Genomic DNA, 27,079 nt, shown 5'->3' with positions numbered 1-27,079 from the left:
GCTGTTTTAAAGACTTGTTATCAAGACAACAAGGTCTTGCTCTACAGGAAGTGGAATCTTATGTGCACAAGTTGTTGGGTAGTTGTGTAACTAAGTGGTGGATCACTACTATTTCTACAGCCGAGGTATGCACACTATGGCTAGGAGTAACCACACCTTTGCATTTGCGAGTTCGATTGGGCTGGTTTGTACATTACTGAACTTGAAGGAAACAGTGCTGCAAAACAGGATGGTGATGAGAGTAGACAAACTCGGTGCTGACAAACAACCAATATTTATTGCATGTCAGCACTGATATATACTGGAAGTACAATCTGTAGAAGGGGAAAGAAGCAAAACAAGGGCATAAGATATTGTAATCTTGGTCTGCTCGTATATATTCTTAATCTGTGCTAGTAACTCACCCCTGCATGTAGCCTGTAATACTATACGCACATTTGCCAATAAGCGTATTATCATACGATACTCAATGCCATCATCTCAGAATCTCTCAGGTTTTTGTATTCAGTAAATAGGCTCCCTCTGGAATCAGTTGATATGTGCATGTTTCTAATATCATTTTATCTGCTGCCAAAATGCTAGGCCTCCAGAAACATATACGCAACAGTCCAAAACATGCCTGCACTTGTATGACCTAAACTGGAATATGCCTCTGCATATGTCATTGACATTCTCGAATCTGTTCAAAACTGCATTGCCTGTTGATTTTCTTAATACTGGCATGACACCAATGATGCATCACGGAAATTAGAATTCGGTCTTCCAACACTGTCTCTCCGTCAGTGCATTGCTAGCCTTTGTTTTTGTGACAAATTATTTTGCAGTACATTGACACCCTGTATCACCCTCACATTGCACGTATCGTATTGGACCTGCAGCTAGTTTTGTGGCCACAATTTGTGGGGGGCACATACATGTTATGAACGCATTAAGAACTGGCATACACACGGGAGAGGTGCACTAGCTATGCCCTCTCCTAGTTCTATCCCATGACGCATGCACCCTTCCCCCTGCTTGCAGGAAAGGAAAAGGTCTCCGACACGTGAGGACATTCCTCTCGCAAAGGTAAAAAAGTATAAAAAGCATCGCCAGGGGAGACGCTCTCTCTGGCGCCCGAACCTTGAACCTGGCCAACAACCTCTGGGTATACCTGCTATAACCTGTTAAATGACCTTGTTGCCAGACTATCATTCGCAATGACGCAAGCGTATTACCTATTACAGAGTGGACTTTCCCTCTGTAAGTGTTACTTTCAAGCAGTTACTTTCAAGTTCAAACATTCTTTGCCTTTCTTCCTTTATTTTTTGGCTTGGTGGCAGACTGGAATGGCCTCCCTTTTCCCATTGTTGACATCACATGCCCATCCTTATTTTAATTTGTAAGCATTCTTTGCCAAGTACCCCAGCCCTGTCACGTAAAAAGTGTAATGCCTTGTATCTGCACAAAAATGCATGATTTGCAAAGTGAAGACATTTAATTGTTATAATAGTCTAAATGTAGATTATTGGTAGCGTTGTAAGTAATAAGGAACAATTTAAGCCAAACATATAAATAAACAGAGAATACCCATAGGGATACATAGGGCTCGTTAGAAAATGCATGGGGAAGTTTGTAGTAGGGTTGGGCCAACTTGAAACTTGAGGATGGATCAGCTAATAGCTTGAGGGTGGGCCAACCAGAAGTTTGGGGTATGCTTACACATGCTTAGGCAACTACAGTAGAGCTTCTGCATTCTTTTTACTTTTTAGATTGGCAGTTGTAGGCAGATTTACATTGGTTCCGCAGGTACCTGTACACTCTGAACACTCCTCTGGGCTATCGTGGATTTCAAGTGGCTGATCAAACCCTGGAGGTGATCATGCAGGACTTGGATCAGAAAGTGATGAGTATCTTCACCCGAGAGGGCTCTTCAAGTGCCAGAGATGCGACACAGAAGTCTGGCATTGACCGACTGTACCCAACAGCCACACTTGACGAGTATCTCTTCACTCCCTGTGGATACTCGGTTAATGGTATTCTCAAAGGAGTAAGTACACCTTGTTTGCTTAACTGCACTACCTATTGCAAATGGTGGCAGCTGGAGTTTGAATGCATGCCGTGCCAACGTTTCCCACATACAAGTGAGGGAATTTACTGGCTCATGTCCAAAGAAAGGATGGACATTTCCCATGATTCATCAGCTGACCTCTCTATCCAAGTATGGTGACAATACGGAGACTGTTGTGTATCATCCTGTTGAACAATGCATGCTCCTACAAATGTAAATTTGAGTGCTGAAGTTCAATCAAGTACTGTTGTTCTACAAAGAAAAGCAGTCCTGCCAAGGAAATTCATTGTAGAATTAGCAGATGTCAGATCTCTCCAATCACACCATATGCAAAACATAGCATGGGCCACGTGCTTCAAAACCCCGACACGGTGATTAGCAAATGCAAAACTTACTGGCTGTTGTGTCCTCTTTTTGACCACAACAGAATAAGATGTCTGCACACACTGTAAGCAAATGCAAATATTTTCAATCTGTATAAATCGCTGATCAGTACGAGTATCAAGTTTCAATCACCCATAAACTCTCAGCGTCTGAGCAGACTTTTAGAAGTGGCCATGGAGTATGTTAGTGAATGCCCTTTCAGAGTATCTCGTTGGCTCACAAATTTAAATGCAGTTATGTTCGCATGCATGATGACTCGTACTGTTTTTCAGTTTGCATAATAATGCATACCAAACCCACATTCGTGCCTTGTGCTAGCATTCACTGCCAATGCTTGAGGCAATCGTGGAAAGAAAGCAGGGATTGCTGGCAACAGACATCCTGCTGCACAATATCCCAGTTGGCAAGTTTCACATTGCCCAGGCTGCCATGTGGAAATGCAATTTGGGAATGGATCTGGAAAGCAACCTCAACGTTTCTAACAATGTGCCGCAGCTTAAAACTCGCTGAACATAGAAGTGATTCAGCAAGCAAGAGGAAAGTTTTTTTTGCTGGGTATCCAAAATGTTGCCGACAAATAAAGACAGTGTGTTTGAATAGTGCCATTTTTTTTCCAATACACAAATATTCAAGAAAAATTACCTTGGAATGTTGAATCAAGTACCAAACATTTTCTACCTGTCTAAACATTGATGTTGGTGAACAAAAATTGTGGCCAGCAAAGGGTACCTGCAAATATAGTGTCTTGTTTTTGGCTTACTGTGCCGATACCTGGCAGGGGGACGTTAAATTACATTGGATTTGTATCGTTGCTAATATGCAAGAAGGATCAATTGTTGGGCTAGTTGGTTTTGCATACTTGAGCAGGTAAATTAGTGGGATAAACATCATAAAAAAGGGAGACAAGGACGAGCACTACTCAGAGCTGTTTAATGGCAGGGAAAGGTTCTACATACTATATATCCTCTGGTCAAGCTTGCACATACAGAACAATATGAATGGGCAAACGTACATCAAGGGCGGTTGTGCAAGAAGTAGAATTTAGAATCAAGTAATGCGATAAATGGCTCACTCACACACCATTCTTTTTTATATATATCGTGTCGTAAATCAGCTAAACCGAACATTGTGTGAACGACCTCTTAAGGGAACATGTGCAGAAAAAAAATGTTAGGCAGCATGTTATGCTGCTGTAACACGTGAAGGCAAAAGCCTGCTGCACACGTGGTAGTGCGTTAAGTTATACGATTGGTGGTATCAGACTTCTTGCAAGGCATTACGAGTTGCAGTGTTATGTAAGAGAATGGCGCCGTAGGTCGAACCCCTCAACTACACACTGCACTACCTAAAGGTTCTTTCTTTCTTCTTTCGTTCGTTTTTTTACAACAAAGCTGTTTATGGCTAGAGTTCTGTGCATTTTTTGTCTGTCAACAAATCTGTAGTGACTATGCATGTTCAGTCGTATTTGGCTTCTGCATTTATATTGCTGTATAGATTGCTTTGCAATGTAGGCCAATATAAAGGCAGATAAACTGGCATAAATTAGAAAGCCACAAACACGAATATTGTCAGACCATCCCACGTAGTACTATCCATTTGCATTCAGCTGAACAATTGCAGCTCCAGAGTTCCCTATAGTGAATTTGAGTACAGGAAAGCCAAGGGGTAAGCCACAGGGAAAATCTACATCATTGCACAGGTCTGAAAAAATGAGTTGGTGAATATATTTGCAACTAGAATACACCTTTTGAGCCACATGCAAGCCAATATTTCATGGTCATCATCAGCAGCAGCGGCCTATTTTATGTCCACTGCAGGTCGCTAATATTTGCTTTGATGTAACTGATCCCACATCGTCAGCATTTCTACAGTGGGAGTCATTATTTCTAGCAGCATAGTGCATAGCAGCAAACTAAATAGGTGCAAAATTAGCAATAAATCTTAATGATGAGCCCCAAAAAATTTATGTAGTATCCATTTATGGGAAATGTTCAAATTTAATTTTAAATGTCGGTTTCCATGAAAAATTCGAGGGAAATACAATTACTTGGTCACATACTATAGTACTGCATTTCTTTATTACATGGTTTGGCTGCACATACAATTCGTAAAAAGTGCAATTTTCCATTGCTTGTGCCTCTTGTGATCGAGGAAGAACTCAGCTTTGTCAGAAAAACGAGTTTATAACTATGAGAAGATGCTTTGTAATTCTGCAATTATCCTCTTGTCTGGCATAGGCGCAGGCATAGGCCAGATATGATGAGGTATGTTTGTTCAGTCATAATTATACTAATTTGTGCTGTCATTGTAGCAATAACTATTCTGATATTTTAATTGAATGTGCCCTACCTCAGTGTAACAATGTTTCAAAGCCCAAGTATCTAGAGCATTACCTATATGCAAACTAACACACATCACATCTACACCAAGCATAAAAGTGGTGCTTTGATCGACATCTGCTGATGGCATTTGTTACAACCTGCAAGCAGGAACACATAATGCGTCAATCACTTGCATGGCAGCTGGTATGCAGAAAGCAAAACTTTAGGTACAATGGTTTAAGTTTATCGTGCGTTGTTTTCTGTAACGCAACCTTTAAAGTTATGCTTGCCTCGAAGAAAGCCACAATTCTGAAACATTAAAATAGAAAAGCATCTTTCCCCCTCGTACTGCAGTTGGCTTGTTATATTTAGTATTTCAATTGAATGCATTTTTTTTTTCAGGGTTATTACTTTACGATCCACATCACGCCCGAGCCACACTGCTCCTATGTGAGCTTTGAGACCAACGCTCCACAGGTGAGCTATAGCAGCTTGACAAGAAATATGCAATACCTTTGACAATTGTATATAATATTTTGCACAATCTTGCTATAATAGCTCCATCCTATAGAAGCGGTAAATGAAATAATAAGTTCACCTAGATTACAGTTGTGGAATCCCAAATAGGCTGCACAAGTCTGGAGGAATGCTGAAAGCAATACAGGTGGTAGTGCTTACATCATTGTCATGTACCGCATTTATTTGAATCTAGGCCGATAGTTTTTTTCAAATAATCGTATGCCAAACCCTAGGGTCGGCTTAGGTTCGATAATTTTAAACAAATGCGCCAGGTTGTAATTTAAGATGATAAATATGGCACATAGCTAGTATAATGAACTAGAATATTTCTAGTTCGCTACAATAGCTAGCATCATCTAGAACAGTTAGTATCACAGCCGCTATTACCTGTGCCACTAACCAACTGAAGTACACGAGCAACGTCGCTATTTTAACCTGTGTTGTATCGGTGTGTGGCGTGGCCCATAGCATGATGTTATCGTAATGGCACCAAATAGCCGATGTCACTGTAGTGCTGCTTTCAAACCAAAAGTTGTGTTAGCCGCAGAGGCATCGTCAAACCTTCCAGCCGGGCGAGACTTCATCATCGATGAGAAAAATTTGGAGGACACTTAAGCTTCGCATTCAAGAGTGGAACGCGATAGCATTCAAAGATCCCTGACTACTTCTCACGCTTCCCGGCAACTGGAGCATATGTAACCGTAATGTTTACCGGGAAGTGCTTGCCGTGAACGCTATGCATGAAGGCGGGCTTTGTGGTGGAACCACAGCCTCTTGTGTTGGCCGCAATGTGGCAGAGGCGAGCGCCAGCTGGAGTTATTGCAAGGAACCGGGCGCACCGCTCTGTGGGCCCCAAGACACCCATCACGCTTGCACACACAAAATGTGAAGGGGTTTCTTTGAGTTTTTACGTAACAGAATTGTCTTTTCTCGTATAGTCAAATTGCAATCCGAGAGCTATCATGTCTATAGGTTGTGTGCAAGTCGTAGTTTACGATTTTTCTACGTATTGTCATGGTGCCACGAGAGGGACAAAGACGACGATCACTAACAAAACGAAAGAGACGACGTAGTGGGGCTAACCTTGCGTTCGGCCATACTGGTTGTACTGGTCATATTTTCTGCAGAGTAAACATGGTCCCATAAGGTTTAACCTTATATCTATGCCCGTCTCATTTTTGGTGGAGGTGCTGGGTATTGGACAATACGAAACTCCGCAGTGGGCTCGTCTTCGGCCGTCCTACCATGCTGACAGACGACCAGGCTGCTGGATTAAGTATGGCGTCAGCACCTGGTGCACGTGGGCCGTCAGCATCAGCGACACCGCAACCGTCGGTTGTCTTGACCCATTCGCGCGACCTAGGCACCTTCTCTGGTAACGGCACCGACAAAGTCGACATCGAAGAATGGCTTGGATTATATACGAACGCATCGCTGCACACAACCGATGGGACCCGACAGTGATGCTTGCAAATCTTCTCTTCTACCCTCCAGGGACCAGCATGCACCTGGTATGACACACACGAAGAAGGGTTGTCTAGCTGGGACGTATGCAAGCAAAAACTTCGTGACCTCTTCGGCAAGCTCGTTGGTCGTAAGAGCGCCGCTGCGAACGACCTATCCTGTCGAGCTCAGACAGCTACCGAGTCGTACGTTGCGTACATCCTTGCTGTCCTAGCTCTTTGCCACCGCATTGATACCATTATACCCGAGGGTGACAAAGTGAGGCACATTCGGAAAGGCATCGCCGATGATGCGTTTAACTTGCTCGTTTTTAAGGACTGCTCGATGGTAGATGAAATTATCCATGAGTGCAGACGTTTCGAAAACTCGGAGCCGTCGCATTGCTGGACAGTTCATGTGGCTTCCCATCACCAGCGCCTACCTGTCACTGCCCTGATCAACACTGGCGCACACATCTTGGTCATGAGCGCTGATCTCTGGAAGTGGCTCAAGAAAGCGCTCACTCCTGCCGAGTCCTACGTCATACGAGTCGCTGATGGGGGAACTCCCACTGTGCTGGGAATGTGTGCTGCTCGTGTCAGCATCGCCGGTCACCATACATCTATATTGTTCCATGTACTTGACCACTGCCCTCACGAGGTGATCCTTGACCTTGACTTTTTATCTGTCCACTCGACTATAATTAACTGCTCGGCTGGTGTAGTCAAACTTGATTTCCCTGATGTTACCGACACCGTACAGATCCAGCTCCGTTGCGCTGACTTTGTTCATCTATCTCCGCAGGCACTAACCTATATGACTGCTGTGCCCAACCCCTGTGTACCGGATGGTGACTATGTCGTCACTCCCTGTGTCAGTGCCTTACTTTCGCACGGCATGTCATTTCCTCACGAAGTAGGGACCGTATTGGCTAACAAAACTTACCTTCCGCTCCTGAATTTCAGATTTTGCCCTCAGGTACTACCCAAAGGGACCTCTGTCATCACACTGTCGCTGTCATGCGAGTACGGCCTTTCTTCCCTCTCACCCACCCGTCGTGGTTGCTCAGTGGCTTTGGTGTTAGGCTGCTGAACACAAGGTCGCGAGATCAAATCCCGGCCACGATGGCCGCATTTCAGCCCCACTGAAATGCGAAAACACCTGTGTACTTAGATTTAGGTGCACGTTAAAGAACCCCAGGTCGTCGAAATTTCCGGAGTCCCCCACTACGGCGTGCCTCATAATCAGAAAGTGGTTTTGGCTTGTAAAACCCCATAATTTAATTTTAATTTTTCTTCCCTCTCACCCCTTCCATCTTCCTCCAACTCTTTCGCCGCCTGCAATTCTCATTCCGCCACATCGCCTCCAGCGCGCGACAACATTACTAAGATGATGGCCCTGGGCCTTACCCCCACACAAACCCAATGATCTTCATCATCTGCTCACATCTTATTCTAACATTTTTTACCTTGACGGTCGGCCTTTGGGACAAACCTCCTTAGTTCAGCATTGCATGCATATTGGCGATGCACTGCCTATTCAGACAGCCCTATCGCATGTCACACGCCAAGCACAGAGTAATACAACAGGAGGTTGATAAGATGCTTGCTAAAGGCATTATTAAGAAGGGTAAAAAGAAGCACGTCCTCGATTTTATTGTGAACAAGGCTCCTGTCAGGGCAGCCAAAACGTCTTTTTCTTGTATTCTTTCAGTGATCGGTGTCCTTCTTTTTACCCTTCTTCATGATGCCTCCCGACCAGACGGGCTTCCCTCAAAACCTTGACTTCAAGGGCATTATTGAACCATCGTTGAGCCCGTGGGCTTCTCCTGTTGTCTTGGTAAAAAAGGACAGCACCTGGCGATTCTGCATAGATTACTGCCATCTAAACAAGATCACAAAGGAGGTCTATCCACTGCCATGCGTAGATGACACATTCAATTGCCTACACAGTGTGACATATTTTTCATTCATAGGCCTGTGCTCCGGTTACTGGCAGACTGCCATCGATGACATGGACTGTGAGAAGACTGCATTTGCTACGCCAAATGGGCTTTATTAATTTCCAGTCATACCATATTCGGCTTGTGCAACGCTCCAGCCATCTTCGAGTGCATGATGGACACGCTCTTGCACAGCTTTAAGTGGTCTATATGCCTTTGTTACCTCGACAATGTCATCATGTTCTCGCTGACCTTCGCGACACCTTGAACACCTTTTGTCTATTCTTTCCATCTTTCGTGCTGCTGGGCTACAATTAAATTCTTCGAATTGCCACTATGGTCGCTGCCAAATTACTATCCTCAGTCATCTCGTCGACTCATCTGGCATCCACCCCGATCCCGCAAAAGTTTGTGCTGTTGTCAATTTTCCTGTGCCGACCTGTGCCAAAGACGTTGGCAGCTTTGTAGGCTTATGCTCTTATTTCCATCTATTTGTCAGAAATTTTGCCTAGATTGCTCGGCCTCTAATTGAACTGCTGAAGAAAGGCGCCCCCTTTTCATGGGGTCCTGACCAAGCTGCTGTCTTCCAACGCCTTATCACCCTGTTCACTACTCTGCCAATTCTTGCTCACTTCGACCCATCTGCCCCAACTGAGGTCCATACGGATGCTAGTCGCTATGGGATTGGCGCAGTTTTAGCTCAATGTCAACGTGGGCGTGACAAAGTTATTGCGTACGCAAGTCACCTGCTTTCACACGCTGAATGCAATTACTCCATTACAGAGAGCGAGTGCCTTGCACTCGTATGGGCAGCGAGCAAATTCCAGTGCCGAAATACTGCCGAAATATGCGCACAGAAGGACATGAACTGCTGATAGTCGTTCCTTCTCATCTCCGGGCAACTGTACTCGTGCAACTCCAGATGACCCCACCGCTACCTGGGTGTTTCCAGCACCTGCGACCATGTCCAGTGACCACTTTCTGGCCTGGATTCTACCGTACCATACGACGTTATGTTGCTGCTTGCAAACCATGCCAACGTCGTAAGAAGCCTCCTTTGCTTCTGGCTGGAACTCTCCAGCCAATTGTTATACCCACCGAACCGTTTTATTGTGTTGGCCTCGACCTGCTGGGTCCTTTCCCTACCTCCAGAGCTGGAAATAAGTACATCGCCATTGCAACGGATTATTCAACTCGCTATGCTGTCACACGAGCGATCCAGACCAGTTGTGCTACCGACGTCGCAGACTTCCTGCCCCAAGATGTCATCTGACACCATGGAGCCCCTCGCCAGCTTCTCACAGACAGGGGCCGCTACTTTTTATCTCTGATTATTGAAGATCTACTTTGCTGTTGTGCCATGAAACACAAGTTCACGACAGCATGCCACTCTCAAACGAACGGCCTCACTGAACACCAGAACCAAACACTTGCAGATATGCTCTCGATGTATGTCTCCTCAGACCAGTGTCACTGGTATGCTGCGCTTCCATTTGTGACGTCCACGTACAACTAGTCACATCTTGACACCGCTCTCTACTCCCCCTTCTATTTCCTCTTTGGTCGTGACCCGACATTGCCTTTCGACACTCTCCTACCAACTGCTCTCGCGTTCCCGTCTGAGTACGCTTGCGAGAGCATAGCTACACCTGCCCAGGCACGTCAGATTGCCCACCATCGCCTTTCTGAGTCACAGGCAAGATAGAAGTCTCTTTATGACAACTGTAATCATATTGTCCAGTCTGCTGGCGACCTTTGGACTCCTCCACGGCGTGTGAGCCTATTGGAAAAACTGCACCCTCGGTACTCTGGCCCTTACCGCATCATCTACAGCTCAGTGACTTATGGAGTAGGACTTATGAAGTAGCTCCAGCCGATGCTTTCCCATCGTCCATGTCAACTGATATTGTCCACTTGGGTCGTATCAAGCCATATCATGCGGTCGCCATATAGGAGGCGCCGGGTGGGCGCTTTCACCACCAGGGATTATGTCACGGTGCCAAAAGAGGGACAAAGACGATGATCACTAACAAGATGAAAGAGATGACGTCCATATCTTCTGGCCATATCTTCTGCAGAGTAAACACTGTCCCATTTAACCTTATATCTCTGCCCGTTTCAGTATTGTAGCTTGAGAAATTCAATTAGTGCAGTCAATTCCATGCGTCACATGGAAGGCCTGGGTATATGTGGTTTGAAAATCTTTACCGAAACGACGCCGGATGCCGGCACAGGATGCCGCCGCCACATTTTCTGCGACAAGGGCTCCTCCTGGTGAGGGGCCCCCCCTCACCAGGCCCCATAGCAAATTTTGGTTATACGCTGGAAGTTGTTACGTGTCCTCTAGGGAGCGTCCTTCCACAAAAATTTTTAAGATAAGCTCATTAATAGCTGAGGTAGGAATATTTCAGTGCCGTGAACCCATGATTTCAGAAGGCGAGCTCCACTGTATAGCGAGACACTCTCTCCACTCACCCCGTCTAGCGTCCGCAAGTGAAATTTCTTCCCTGCGTTCTCCCATACCGGACCTCGAAGATTGCATACGTCACGGGCCCCGCCTTCATTTTTTCTTTGCTGCTCGCTTTTTCTCTTCTTTGTTTTTTCTTTTTCTTTTTTGCCGCTGCGTATGAGCTGTTGTGATTGTCTGGTTTCGCATTGCGCACGATTTTGCACGCTGTGCACAAGGACACATGACTAGTGGTATAATTCAGTGCTACACGAATACTGAGGTAGAACAAGCGTATCGCAGAGCATTATCACGCTCTGGAACATGGTAGAAAATGGCATAGTTTCGGTACCTCTGCGCATGACTGCATGACCGTGGCAACAAGTAGACAAAGCGGAAGTACATCTCTCTTGCTTCGGTGTGAAGGAAAACAAAAAACATACAGACATTCCATTTGTGTGTGTTATTATTTCTCTAAACTTCAATTTGTCAATTCAAGCGACAGATCATACAAATAACAGATGTTCCCTTCAATAATTCTCGAAGTCACTTGTCACCACGAGCGACGTCACACTGCGGACATGACTACGTAGGCGCAGGGATGCGACTATGTCACCGTCCCGTCCGGCTTGGAGTGCGGTCCCCACGAAGGAAACGGAAAACTACATCTGGATTGAAATTTTACCCTTCCGCGGTGCGTAGCGATGTAATTCTTTGCAAACATGATCGTTAATGCGCATTGTATGCTCTGTGCTTGTAAGCTCAACATGGCCAGACCTGGTTAGGGGCCCTTTAACGATCTCGCGTTAAACGGCGGTCATTGGAGGGGGGCAACGAGAAATGCTTTTTGCATGTGCTGCAACAAGAAAATGGCAGCGATAAGGAAAATAAGCGCGTGATAACAGAGAGGAGCTGTTCACCGAGATCGCGCCACATTTTGATGCATGCGAGCCATGCCACACCTGCGTCTGCACATGCATGGGTGTGCGAACGCGAGCTTGTGCCCGTCCGCAAGCGTGCATGTGGTTTGAGCTACAAGCTACCTTCAATGGTCGGCAGGCGCAGTGATCGGCTCAGCCGTCAGCGCCACCGTGTTAGTTCCGCAAAACACCGAGGCGGCCACTGGTACAGAGGTATGCTTATACGGCACTCATTTGAAACGTATCGATCATTCTAAATTGGGGTTTTAAGGCAATCGAATGCGTCGAGGCCCATTTTGGACCATCGATGCTTCAGAAAGGACGTCAAATTTACGTCTGCAACCATGTATATTTTGCCAAAGAAGTAAACAGCATGGACATCACAGCGAAGTGCTTAATTTAAATTACTGGGTTTTACATGCCAGAACCATAATCTGATTATAAGGCACGCTGTAGTGGGGGACACCAGAATAACTTGGACCACCTGGGTTCCTTTAACGTCCACAAATGTAAGTACACGAGTGTTTTTGCATTTTGCCCCCATTGAAATGCAGCCGCAGTGGCCCAGATTTGATCCTGCGACCTCATGCTTAGCAACCCTACGCCACAGCCACTAAACAACCACAGCAGGTCGCGAAGTGTTTGTCACAACAAAGCAAGCATGCTTTCGACGTTGAACTCAAAGGAAGTTGACAAATGGTTATTTTATTCCACTTAAGTGAGCAAATGCAGCCGTAGACATTTTTCACCTGTCATTTGTAGCTTCATTACTTGGAGCCTGCCTTGTACCTCACAATTGTAGAGGTTTTGGCAAATTGGCAGGTAAGTGCATTTTCTCCGTTGACGAAGTGCCTCGAGCATATTCTCTTATTGTCGTTTGGGCTCTAATGTGAGAGGTCGTCACCACTTGAAGATAAGCGAGAAATTAGCTGAGACTAAACGTGAAGATTGAACAAATGTGCACTAGCATGCGTGAGAGAAATGCTAATTTGCAAACACTTGACGTCTGCTACGGTGCATTCCAACCTTAGTTCGGTTCTTTTAAGGGCGAGGAAACATCGGCATGGATGATCCCGGTTCCAGCATCTGCGTCTTGATCTTGGCACAGAAAGAAGCTCTGCATTGACTTATTAATGCACAACAAAAATCACAGTGCAATTAAGTTCCAACACGGAGTGCTTTCGAAGCTGGATTTGACACAACAACCACTGCACATTTGTATCGGAGCAAGACGAGCTAAACAACTATTTAAACCAATTTGCAACAGCGGGAATCGGTTCTTGCGTTTTTATGCAGTTGTCGCTTTATTGTGCCTTTTTACGGATGCTGCCTGCTGTTTTTTTTTCTTTTTGCATTTACGTCTTAGTTAGTTCAACAGAAGTTCGCAAGAGCGACACGAACCGCAATGATCCACTTCAGCCGCCAGGTTGCTTCCCATGATTTTGACAGGAAGCGGTAACATTTGATGCCGACGTACATCCCCTTTGCGATTGTAACAACCCTTAACGCAGCAGTATCTACGCTTGTTCTTTCTGTTCGCACTTCTCATGGAGGAGCTGCCGAGAGGCCGCGGTGAATCCATTAAAAAATTGGAAAAGGAGACTTTCAGGGGGGTCTGAGCGCAGTAGGGTTAATGGTGAAATGGCGGGAGCTGCCTACTCGCGGGTGCTAACCGCTGCTGTTAAGTGGCGCGACATGTACAGCCGAACTTTACTGCAGTGTGCCTAGAGCGACGAGGCTAGCAACGATGATAATGTAGAGTGAGCTCAACATGTTCATATTAAATACATGCTGTTTTCTTTTTGTGAACGCTGTCCTCACTTTTTTGCTCAGCCTATATTTGAGGCAAGTTCTTTTATTCGGCGGTCTGCTCAGAATTGGGGCCGGCCTGGATTCAACTAGATGTGGTATGCTTCGACAGTGCATGCTCTACACTAGCCAATTGTTTACTAAAACATTAATGTTTAGAGCGTGTTCAGAAGTAAGCAAGGACTCAGTGGAGGCTTTTAGAAACTGTGTGCACCAAAATGTTGTAAATGTGTGAAAATACCATGAAATACATGCAGATATTGGCAATTCTATAAATTGTACTTGAAAATCAAGAAGATGATTGGCCATCATATCCTGCATTAATAGCTTACTTCTCCCCTCCCTCCCCTCAAAAAAAAGATGCAACAGCAGTTACAAAATGATTTTACTAGTCTAAACTGATTTAGTGTTTCTTTTTAGTGTAGTATGTTGAAGACACATGCCAATTTCTGATTTTGGCACGCTAGCAGCATTTCAGCACCGTTGTTGCTGTAACTTTTAACTCGCTTTCATGTGCTGTCTTGCCATCCTTTCACTGTTGATCTGTTCAGTTAACTGCCGACGCAATAAGTTCACTGGACTGTGTAGGGCGGAAGCTTTTCAGTGGGACAGCTTCTTGGAATGTGGCATATTGGTTACTGAAACCACTCTGCACAGACATTGCACGTAATCTAAACCCCTGTACTGTTCAACATAATCTTGCATTCAGGGTGTCAAACTGGGGCGACAGTTTCAGTTTCACTTCACTCTGCTTTGGAGAAATGAAACGAAGAGTGAACAAGTTCAGTGCAGTGCACTTGGTGCTGAGCCTCCAAGAGTGGCATGTTATACACTGCACACGGTGAGCAGTGCAGTCATGCAAACACAGACTTCTTCCCCTGCTTCTCTTCTGCATGCGTGCCATTCACTGGTAATGTGATGTGATAGACAGCAACATTTCCTAGGTCGTATTCTTAGCAGCCATGCACTGCTTTTGGATGCAGCATAGCTGGCACATTTGTTGCACTGTAACCAAGCTTCTGCAGTCGAATAATGCATGCTGTGCTTTAAATGTGAATACTACCTGAGCGCACTGACCATAGCTGAGTTGTGCAGAACATTTCAGTCCTAACTCCATTTTATTTCACTCGAGTTTTGGTTTGGGTTCAAGCACATTAAAAATATCAACTCAAGTTCAGTTTGTGGAGATGGGTTTACGCAAGGTTCACCCTACAAGTGGGAATGAGGAAAGGGCATGATGCTCCTCCACCCTTCAGTGCACAATGGATGCTACAGCTTGGTTTGTCAACTCACTGAAACAGTGCGGAGAATTCTCCGGAGTCAGATGGCCAACAGACAGCATTGTTAACCTAAGGAACACCACACTGCGACAGTTGCTGCTTGGATCGAGTGTGTACACCCACTGTGCAGCCTGTGTTGGGTCCACCAAGCACTTTGACGTAATAGTTGTGCGGAAACCCGCAAGGTGGAGAGAAGTAATTAAGGGAAAATGAGACATCCACCCAATCGTAGCAATTGCCACAAAGGAAACCCGTACGGGTTCCTCAAAAGAAAAGCCTTGCAGCCGAAGAAAAATTTGTTCTGGTCTGGGACTTGAACCTGGGACCACTGCCTTTCGAGGGCACCCGCTCTACCATCTGAGCTAACCAGGCAGCTAGCAGAGGATGGTGCAAATTTGTCAACTCGAAGCAAAGGCAAGAGTTTGACATAGCAATTTGTAACAATTGCTACGATTGGGTGGATGTCTCATTTTTCCTTAATTAAGTCCACCAAGCATGAAAAGTCGCGGGAGTCCCATGTAACCCACTCGCCAGTGGGCCTGTGAGCATTTGCTGTGACGAGGAAGCACTCTACAGTGGCCAATCGGGGTACATCCCAGTGGCATGTGCTTTCACGTGTGGCTCAATGCCAGGAGGGAGGATTTGTCCAGGAACATGGCACAGTAGGCGCTAGCCGTTTTGCCACCGGGGCACCTGGAGCTTCGCAAGTGGCCATTGCCACACTGCAGAATGTGGCATGGGGAGGCAACTTGTTTGCCACAAGTTCCGACTAAAACTCCACTTTAGGCTAAACACTGTGCTTATGCATTGCCAGCCCTCTGCAATGCTTGACTTGCTCAGGCAAGTGTACCAGTAAAATTCTGTTTGCCTGTTTACCCTGCCTGTAACTGGCCATCAAGTGAGAACAACCTGCAATGTTTTCTACATCTTGCAGAAAATGTATCATGTGTGAGTCATCACTACATTGTGATAGAATGGTACTGATAAATCATTGCTATTTCTTTTAGGACAACTACCATGACTTGGTTACTACTCTGCTGAAGATGTTTCTTCCAGGCAAATTTGTGATGACACTGTTTGCAAACAAGGTAAGTTGACACAGGAGCAATACTCTCTTTAGAACAAACTTCTACGTGGAGCTGTGCATGGTACAAATGAATGTCAGAATGAGGACTTTGCACCAAACCCGGTCTTTGTGAGCAAAATCCATAAGAAAGGAGGCAATAATTTGGAGCTTTATAGACCCATTTAGCTTGCTTTCTGTATTATGCGACAGTCAGCTGACCCTCATGCTGCTTGCGAAGCATTGTGTCCACATGGGGACTTTGGGAAGTTTTGGTGTAATCGAAGAGCTCTGTTAAAACCTTGGTTATTGCTGGAAAAGAAGGGTTAGTTGTCGGAGAAGCAGATATGCTTGTTTTAGTGGCTCTTCTGGCTCATCTGAAGCAAGGAAGAAGACCAGGAAGAGGATGCATAAACAGCACTTGAGCTGTGTGCAGTAAACAAAAGAGAAGCAAGACAGACCAATGTTTACACTCACTTTGTAAAGAAATAAGGGAAATATAATTAGGCAGAATATAACTGTCAAGTGAAGACAGAAAAACTATTCATGTTGCAGAATAGAGTTCATAAAACGACCTTTGTTCTGACCAGAGGGCATAGGCACTCTGGTATACATTTTCATCATTAGCAAAAGAAAGATTCTCGAGCTTCCTTTGGAGCCTGTTGATTGCAAGGTATTAGAACTTGTGGGTAGGGCATGGCTATACTTTTTGTGGCTAGGAAAATAAGTTCGTCGGCAGGATATAATGTATAGGGATTCCCAGCTAACTTTAGCCCAGCTGTTCAATGAAAAGAAGTAAAAAAAATCGCAGCACAAGATAAGACCACTGGGGACAACCGCAAACCGCATTTGGCCTATGTTTAGCATGTCGTAGGCACCAAAGGCGCAAGTCATGGCGTCTACGTTAACATCATAAATGAAATTTGAACTGCGCCCCGTGGTGACATTTAGAAGGAAGAGCTGTGTGGGCATGCCCCCCTCTGCCGTCGCATTGAAGAAAGAACGCGAGCATGGCAGAGGCAGTGTTTGACCGCCAATAACTGAACGCATAAGCATAAGACCTACGGTCGTCAGAACGACCAACCACCGTAGGTCTTGAAATCGTGTCTTGCACTGCATTTTCTTCAGTCTTGCAGCGAATGCAGCAGCAATAGGGCAAACTGTGATGTCACCTGTATGTTCATTCGAGATACCTGCAGCCGATGGATAGTGCATGCTTGCAGCCATATCACGATTTCAGTGATCCCGACAACTTCACAGACAGGCTGTGTTGTGCCACATTCAACCTGTATCATGTGATAATAAAAACATCAACCAATAGCAACAAAATATACAATGCAAAAACTTATGCCAGGAACTAGCAGCATATCCTGTAAGAAAGTTGGACGAAAAAAGGCATGTTGTGTTGAAAAAGGCAGGCCAACTAGACTGTTTATTTCCGTGATGCTACTCAAGTGTCGGTACTGCTTTGTTGCAAATCTTGCCGTGCAGTTTTGAATGACTTCCAAGTTCTTCTCCAGTACTTTAGTATGTGGTTCTCAAACTACGCAAACATATTCAAGAATGGCCGAGAAGAGTGTTTGAAGTTTAATTTAATAAGATTCACGACTCAACCAGCTTTAGGTGCTTATATATAATGTCCATGTGTCCAATGTATAATGTCCATGTATAATGTGTCCATGTATAATGTCCAATGAAAACATTGCGTCTAAATAAGTTGTATGGTTAACTTGTAGAATTCTTCTATTACGTAAGCAATATCCTGAGCTCGTAGTGGTCTGTTTGCAAGTGAAATGTGCCTATTTTCACTTTTGTTTAACTTCATGATCCATTTGTCGCACCATGAACAGATTTGATTTAAATTGAACTGCAAAGTAGTTGTATCAGAGTAATCCTTAAAGTTGCCCTGAACCACTTTTTATCGAAGTGGAGAAAGGCACTTGGAGTAAAAGTAGGCTACTTCAGAAATGCGTTGCCACAAGAAGTGCACCAATGCGTTCAGTTATTGGCGGTCAAACACTGCCTCTGCCATGCTCCCGTTCTTTCTTCAGTGCGACGGCAGAGGGGGGCATGCCCACACAGCTATTCCTTCGAAATGTCACCACGGGGCGCAGTTCAAGTTTCATTTATGATGTTAACGTAGACGCCATGACTTGCGCCTTTGGTGCCTACGACATGCTAAACATAGGCCAAATGCGGTTTGCGGTTGTCCCCAGTGAGCCGCAGTGCGCTTTGCCGATGGACTCGTGGCGGCACCCCGTGGCGACCACAGTATTGAAACCATGTAGCCGACCGCAGCTTGATGTCAGCTATCGGACAATAGCAGTCGTGTAAGGGAATGACAAAATAAAGCATCCAGAGGGGAGTGAGGACAAGCATTTGAGAGAAAGGTGACTTCACAATCCGCTTGCGAGGTCCACGCACCGCGTACCACAGCAAAATTTGGCTGAGATGTTCACAGCAGCGTATGCTACCCGCGGACTATGTTATTTGACCAAGCCCAAGGGGTGGTTCAGGGTCACTTTAATGTCATGGTATACAATGCAATCATCTGCGTGTAGCCTAATCTTTGAGGCAACTTTATTGCTAATATTGTTACGTTAATATAATATAATATAAATATAATATTTTTTTATATAATATAAACCATATATATATATATATATATATATATATACATATATATATATATATATATATTTATATAGTAATATAAACATTAATGTATACCAAGAATAACAGTGGACCTAGCAGGTATTCTCACGGGACGCCAGAAGTAACTGAAACGGAGTCAGAATGGGTACCATTAATCAGTACCTTTTGAGATCTATTAGATAAGTATGGAGCGGAGAAAGAATGCTACTGGGCAGACAGATAGATTCGGTAAAAAATGGGTGCGAGACCCTTGATCGAAAGCTTTATGAAAATGCAGAATAATGCAGTCGGTGTGTAAGCGGTTATCAGATGAACAGGATATGTTGTGTGGAAACTAGGGGTGTGCGAACATCAAAATTTTTGAATGTGCATCGAATACAAATACGTACAGTCGGGTACAACTTTAGAAAAAAGGGGGCGTTTACTCCTCCAAGGCAGATGCACATGAGCATCCACCAATGGGCGCGCACGCAGGAGTGATGTCATGAGTCGGACGGCCGGTGACCCCGCCGACGGAGAAGATGGCCGCCGCGCTTCGAACTGGGCCAAGTCGCGTCAGCTGTATGCATCAGCCCCTCGTCACAGTGAATTCCCAAACTGTTTGTGATTGTCTATCATGCCAGAAATATTACTGCGAGCTTACGATGCGGCATTTGTGCCACGTGCATTTATTCTAAGCCGTGATCTGGCGAAGAAACGCGGCAGCGAGCATCGCTGATGCTGCGCTACGCTTTGCATGAAAACAGGATCCCGCGGCGACCGCTACGAACACACATCCTGCGTGTTTGTTCCATGTTGTTTTATTTCGCCCCGAGTGAAATTACGACTCGAAAAGTTTTCCAAAGACTGGTGCCTACTGTCAGCGGTGGGTGTGTTTGTGTAATCTGTCGTTGCGTTTTTCGTCGGACGGGGTGAAGTGATGGAGCAAAACCATTTTCAGGAGAAATTAGAAAAGCGTCCGCGCATGAAACAAACCTACGAGCGAGTCAACAGAAAATATTTGCAGAAGAAGCCTTCAACGCAAAGATTTGCTGCCATCAACTTAGCGTGAATGATCGCTGTCAGCAGCGAGATAGCCAAGCGTCTAGCAGCAGTGTTCGATCGTTGTGTAGCACCATCGATTGACTGCTGTTCACCAGTGCTCACCGTGCTCGCAAGCTGTAGAGTGCGTGCTGTGGCACAGTCACGCATAAGTTGCGTTGCCACCGCTCGATATGGTTTCCCACAACACAGCTCCACGCTGCTTTTAGATTCTCGTGATATGTTGCAATTAAAAATTCCCATGTCAGTGTTAAGAGAACGGTAAAAAGAAAAAAAAAGAACATACAAGAAGGTTGGCACAGCAGCTTGTGAACCCGCTCCTAATACCTCTACTCATGTCTGTTTTCTTGCATTTGTCTAATTTTTTTTATTTCTCACATTTTTTTATATTTGAGATTTTCTTAAGTTTTGTGTTTGTCTGTGAATGTTCCTGCTTCCATGTGTCTTTGCACTTACTCTTATTTCTGTCCTTTTATTTTATATTAGCATTTGCTTTTGCTAGTTTTCTTTCAGCAAAGTGTTTTTACACATTTTCATTACCCAATCTCATTCAAAGCACCAACTCCTGTAAACTGCAGGGCTGGCCTCTTCCATCTCATTAAAGCCTTTCTCACTGGTCTACCTCGTCTTATCAATCTGCCTACTTGCTGTGTTTTCTGTCCTCGCTTCTTGTGTTGTTGCTGCAATGTGATTAACCAACTTGCTCAAAACAAATTTTGATCGCCTATGAAAACAGAAAGGCTTACAAGATACATTTTGATAAAACCGTCATGTGGGTTGCACAGTAACTTTGCCTCTTACCTCTGTTCATGTATACGCATCAGTGCATGTGGCAGCTCGTCAGAAGTGCACATGAAAGGCTGCATATTGTGAAACACCTTGCTATGCTGTTGCATTTTTCACGCTTTCAGTCTTAGTAAACAGACGGTTTCGCTGCCCATCACATAGGATGGTAAAAATTTTCAACACGAATAACATTGCGAAGTGGGGTGTCATTTCCTGTCTGACGCTTTCATCGTTACAAAAATCCATTTTTCAGTGAATGGAACCCAGCAAAACAGTGCACTGAGAGCTTTTGCAACTTTCACCATTTATTAGTTCACCAATGTCATTGTCTGAACCTGGCCGTTGATCGCTATGCTGATGGCTTGTGAATGCAATAATTGCCGCAATAAAACACGTTCAACTTTACTCAGCATTTCTTAGTCCAAGCAATGCTAGCAGGGCTATTCATGGTGAAAAATTGTGCTTACATTTGTGTTACTTGCCCGGTCTGATAAACAAATAGAACAATGGCTGCGGCATGACTGTGATTTGATGTGCAGACTGCAAACGGTGCCTTTCAAGCGTGCCCTTGACTACTGCTATTAATAGCTGCCCGAATGAGTATTTTGGGCCTCACTAAGCTAATGATGCTTGATAATTGTTCTCTTATTCGCATTACTTACCTGAGCCAGATAACCAAAATAATGCAACCACATAATTATGCTTTGGCATGCAAATTGCCAACAGTGGCTGTCAGTTTCGCATTGACTGCTGCTATTTCACCTACAATGGCTACGCATGACTGCACTTTGAAATGCAGACTGCTAAAGGTGCCTTTCGAGCGTGCCCCGACTACTGTTATTTCATCACAGGGCCCGTCATGCTCGATGGCGGCTGCCCAATAGAGTATTTTGGGCCTTCTGAAATTGGCATTATTCATCTCAACAGGCTGAAACAACTACCTGGAAGCAGGCCGCCTAACAGGGGCATGTCACTTTGCATTGCTCTTATTTGTTCAAGTGGCTTGATGAAATTAAATGACTGTGCGGTGGAGTAAACCAAGCCGACAGTATGTTTTAGTTATTGCTTGGCTGCATGTATTGGCCTTTAGGGGCATGTAAACTTGACGATGGCTCCAACACGACTGCTATTGTTTTCCTTTCGACACGCAGGCTGCCAACATTGGTGGTCAATTTTGCCTCGGCTGCTGCTACTTCTCCATAGGGCCTGTCAACTCGAGAATGGCTGCCCTAGTGAGCACTTTGGGCCTCACTAAGCCAATGATGTTTTATAACTGTTCTCTTATTCACATTATTTGCGTGAGCCAGATAACCAAAATAAACAATGCAACCACATGAATGTGCTTTGGTGTGCAGGCTGCCGAGAGTGATTGTCAATTTCACGTTGACTACTGCTTTTTCGTGTGAAGCTGAACAGTGGCGGCCCAAATGAGCACTTTGGGCCCCACATAGTTATTCAGGGTTAATAATTGTATTTGCATTCATATCTTCCAGCATTTAAGCACGTTTCCATGCCAATACTTATATTGAGCACAATCTGTGCAGGACGTCGCTTTTTCAGAATTGAGCTTCCATTAAAAGGAATATGTCACCAAATGAATTGCTTATTTATTTGAGAGGTCACGGGGGAATGCTTGGCTGCTGCGAACCCACCGGCAAAATTTTGGTAGCCCTAATAAGGGCTGTTCTTTCGTTATTAAGAAGCTGTTATGCTTCGAGTGGCTCAATGCAGGACAGCTCGCAGTCGGAGTCGCTTTCTTCACTGTCATCTTCACCCAGTTAGATGACGATGGGTTGGATGTGGTCACTCCCAGATGCATCAAGCCTAAACTTTGCCTCCAGGTCCATCACGTGGTGAATGTTCTTCCTCCAGCTTTTCGCCATTACGTGCTTGATTTTTTCCCTCAGGACGTCTTCAACCGTGGACAGCTTGAAGTCTCTGTTCTCAGCGATGCCATTTTTCACCTTTGCCCACACGAGCCCGGTAGGATTAAATTCGCAGTTGTACGGTGTGAGCCTGAGTACAATGCAACCTACCCTTTCAGCTGCATTGTCTGCAGTGTAGCTCAGAAAGTGTGGCTTTACAGATGCTACCAACTCAAGCAGCTGCTTTTTAGCGATCCTTTTGCTGTAGGTGATGGTTTTGCTTTTGAGCCACTCCTGTATTTTTTCCTTCTTCCAAGCTGTTGTCGGCAATTTCTCTTCTCGCCGAGAATGGTAAGGTGCATTGTCCAAAACAACGACACTACCAGCAGGCAACTTCTGCAGAACGTCATTAAACCATCCTTCGAAGTGACTGCCGTCCATTTCTTCGTGGTAGTCGCCTGTTTTTTTGGCCTTGGAATATATCTAAGCAGCCGTCAATGAAGCCATCCTCGCTGCTGATGTGCGTCACAATCAGGCGCTGGCCTTTTCCAGAAGGTTGTTTCAGACCCATCGACAGGCCATTTGCTCGAGCGTATAGGCGTCTGCACTTCTGCACCACGATGTCTGTCCACACGATTGACCGGGTGTGTCCCGCCGTCACCTATGTCTCGTCCAGGCAAAAGATTTTCGGCCTTCCGCCCGGTAGCGCTCCACGTCACGAAGGTAGCGATTCCGCCATTCAGCTATGTCATCCCGGTCGATCAGCAGCGAATTGCGGCTCCTCTCCTCATGCTTGAATCCGATCTCGACAAGCAGGCGACACACAGTACACCGCTTCTGTAATGGGAGGTCCATACACTTCGAGAACTCGTTAATTATCTTCTCGACCGTCAGTAGCTTGTTGCGGCGAAAGAAATCGTGCACACATTACCTCAGCATGCACAGCATGAAGCTGTCGTACTTCGTGCTGCGTCTTCTTTTCTCCACATTTCGTGGGTGCTTTTGCGAGGGCTTCGACAGTTTGTCACCCGAAATATGCGACTCTTTGACCTCTCTTGTCATCTTGAACACGGTGCTTTCGCTGACACCGAGCATCTCGGCGACAAACTTTGTCGTCACCTCGACACTTTGTTCAGGCTCCCGGTACGCCAATACGTGTAGCAGTGGAGGATCATGTTGCGTGAATCGCTGTTCAGAATGTGGCCACTCTTGTTCTTCTTGTCAAGGCTCCTTGGGGGTGTGGGCATCGAGGCGACACAAGGCTAGTTCGGCAACAAAGGATCGCATTCCAATGTCGCCTCGCTAGGCTCCATGTCGGAAAACTCACACAGAATGCCTTGCATGAACTGGCGAGATTGCAGGCTTGCAAAAAAAAAGTGAGAAGGAAAAAATTTGTCAATACACAAAACCAAAAAATATGAATTTTACGTTATTTAAAACCAAGAGTATTTATTTAAAACGATAAATGAAACATTTTTGTACCCTTCCTGCCTCGAGTATTCACGCCCCAGATTTGTAATGGTTGTGATAAGTGCATTGTTTTATATAAGTACTTGTTCATTAGCAACTGATTCATTTTAAGCTCTTAAAAGGAATATTAAATGTGCCGTGTACATGTAAACAAGCGCTAAAGCCATGCAAAGCTGCACTTTCTACTTTTGTCACTTGCAACGAAGCTAAAGAGCAGACGACAGGCAGTGTTGTGGAAGGCACGGGGTTACTTTTCTATCGCGATCCGGCATGTGCTGTAGCACGAGAGCTCTACTAAACCAGTCATCAAAATAAAAAAGTCTTTATTTATACCGAGAATTGCGTATTTCAGAAGCATGATTTTTTGAGCGGGATTATTTTGGTCGCAGAGGCTATCGGCTGTCGCGCTTCTGTAATCTGGGCGGGGGCTCCCCGTTCTTCTAAAGTTGTACCCGACTATAGTATCGAATATCGAATAATGATATGCACATGCATTTATTAGGAAGTTGGTTTATTTTAACATGATGTTGGAACATTGCAAATACATAGTCTTTGGTAAAAAATTAAACTAGTAAGTCGTTATGCTAAATGATGGTATATTTGGCTCATGTTAGCCTCGGAAATTTGAGTAATTTCCGCTAGTTGCCTGTTTCCGCTAATCCATGCCTTATTATACTGCATCAGTTTCCCGTAAACTCAGAGGTATTTGACTCTCCATCACTCATCGCATTTGCTGTCAAGCGATAAGCTTAGGATTAGGGGTGGAACTTTAAAAAAAAAAAAGCACCCTCGCTGTTTGCAAACTTGTGCTCCTTGCTACTGAGAGGCTGTTTTTTTTTTCTTTTTTTGCGGAGCTTAGATGCCAGTAGCTAAGCCTGTTTCACAGACGAAATTTTGTCAGCAGCATGAAATTATTGTAAAATACAGCACAAAATCAAACGCACTAGACAGTTTTAGTTTATTGTTTGCAACCGAACGTAAAAGCATTAGGTACGTAAAGAAATAGCGTCGTCTTAACTGTGCATGCTCTGAACGTTGTTGGGTTTCTGCAGTTTATGTGCGCGCTATGGTGACTTGTGTTATTTGGCGAGTTTAACATCTGTGATGTTTACAGACGCTAAGAAATAATGTTGTCAAACATGGTGGCACCCATGGCTCTCACTTCAGTGTGAATTCTCATGATGGCTACGTTCTCACTCGCATTGATCACTAGTAACTATTGTAATGAGCTTTCGCTTTCTTTAAATTCACCTAAAAGGTTAATTATGAGCGCATAGTATGTCCATTTTCTGAGATCGTTCGGCGATTCTGGTGCCCATACGCCTAACGAGACGCGTCCACATAGCAACAGCAGGATGGTTGCTAATGGATCGTCTTGGTTTGGATACGTTTGGCATGAGGCAGAGCCCTGTTTTATAACGTTTTTTTTATGTTTGTGTTCCCAAAAGGTAAACTAAAAGACTTGAAAGGACACGCACCGTAACGTCCCGCAAAGGTGTTACATTTAACGTACGTAAGGTGACAAACTCTATTCTAAAACTGTCTACTTTGTTAGGCCGGCACTAGTTCCTGCCTGTGCCCCTAACCCTTATGAATGGGTGCTGCATTCATAATTTCCCATCAAGAGACTTGTCGTGAAATAACTTGCACCGCAGTCATATCTGAATTCTGTCAGGCATGGGAGAAGAGTTGTTTTATTTCTTGAAGTAACTTATATATTCCATTGCTAGGTAACAGTAATTTTGGAGATGGAATGAAGAGTGCAACTGGAATAATTCAGTAGATCAGTTTGCCCCAGAAGCAATGAATACTAACACGAGTACTTAACCCATTGGACCACTGATGTCCTCCAAATGTTGACCACATGTCCCAAATGGGACAGTTCAACATCCCTAGGACATGTGTAAGAAGCCTGTGGATGATTCTTGGATGTCCATGGGATTTTCAAGGGCAAGGCTGTCCCTTCGCTTGTCAAGGTGGGCCACTCTACATACCCTGTGCAACCATTTCTCCCAAGGCCACTCCAATGCCACAATTGTATGAGGCTGGGACACGTGAGTGCTGTGTGTGAGAACATGAGAGTTTGCTCATGCTGCAGTGAGCCCCATGCTGCAGACTCTTGTGCAGCCACAGTTCTGAAATGCACCAATTGCCTTGGGTCTCGTGATGCTTCCTCGAAGGCATGCCCGAAAACGAAGAAGGCAAGGAGTAGTGATGAGACTATTCAGTTGAGCTAATATTGTGCAGATGAACCTCGGCCAGTAAAATAATATTAAAATCTCTTTGTAAGGGTAAAGAACAAAGATAGTTCATAGGAGGCCTACTGCAGGCTGGCTCACTTCAGCGTTTGAAGACACATACAGTCGACGACCGATTATTTGGACTCCCAAGAAAGGCTTCAAAGTGGGGCATCAGGATGGACAAACACGATCATTCGAACGTGAAACCATTCACATGACTGTACAGGCAAATGATTAGTATCTGGTGTCCATGGTAGCGAACATATTAGTTCGCTAACATGGACGTCTGACTTTGATTTGTCGTGCCCCCATCAGGATGTTCTATGGGTAGTGATTCGGCTACCAGGCATTAGTGTATGAAAAGGGCAATCAATGCCTTTTTGATTGTTTGCACTACTGTGTTGTCGTTCCTTTGTCCCGAAAGCACGTTCGACACCACACAAATTAAAGGCAGCATGCAAAGAACAAGAAAAAAGTACCAATGACTTGTCCTTCCAGTGAACGTCGGGCATGTTAAGTCCCCTCTGAACAGAAAGTAGTCTGTTGGTACCTTTTGTGTCAAACCAGAAAGCAGATTGAAAGACTCGCTACAGTTGCACCCACTTACAATATTCAAGTGCCATGAAAATTCCATTGTTATAACCAGTAAATTTTGTAGCTGGGTTGCATGAAAAGAAAGAAAAGGAAAATGGGGGATTGCAGAGCTGTTGTGAGAAAACTATAATAGCGCTGAGGCCCGTGCCCTTCCCCAACACCTTCCTCCATCCGGCTGCTGAATGTGTTGACTCATTTAACTGCTTAACTCTGCTTCCTGCACACTCCAGTCGCATGTACCAAGCCTTCGCGGC

At 44.9% G+C, this 27,079-nt stretch overlaps 1 protein-coding gene across 1 annotated transcript in view; it reads left to right on the top strand.

The window, feature by feature from the left end:
* SamDC (S-adenosylmethionine decarboxylase) overlaps nt 1-27,079 on the top strand; it is a 122,079-nt gene that overhangs the window by 87,860 nt on the left and 7,140 nt on the right. The window contains exons 7-9 of the mRNA XM_050172026.3: nt 1,786-2,026; nt 5,155-5,229; nt 16,119-16,199. Of these exons, the coding sequence (XP_050027983.1) occupies nt 1,786-2,026; nt 5,155-5,229; nt 16,119-16,199 (397 nt within the window). The remainder of the gene's footprint in view (nt 1-1,785; nt 2,027-5,154; nt 5,230-16,118; nt 16,200-27,079) is intronic.

The sequence above is a fragment of the Dermacentor andersoni genome, chromosome 6, assembly GCF_023375885.2.
Source record: "Dermacentor andersoni chromosome 6, qqDerAnde1_hic_scaffold, whole genome shotgun sequence".
Classification (NCBI taxonomy): Eukaryota; Metazoa; Arthropoda; class Arachnida; order Ixodida; family Ixodidae; genus Dermacentor; species Dermacentor andersoni.
The sequence above is the reverse complement of the archived record's forward strand: the minus strand, read 5'-3'. Positions and strand labels throughout refer to the sequence as shown.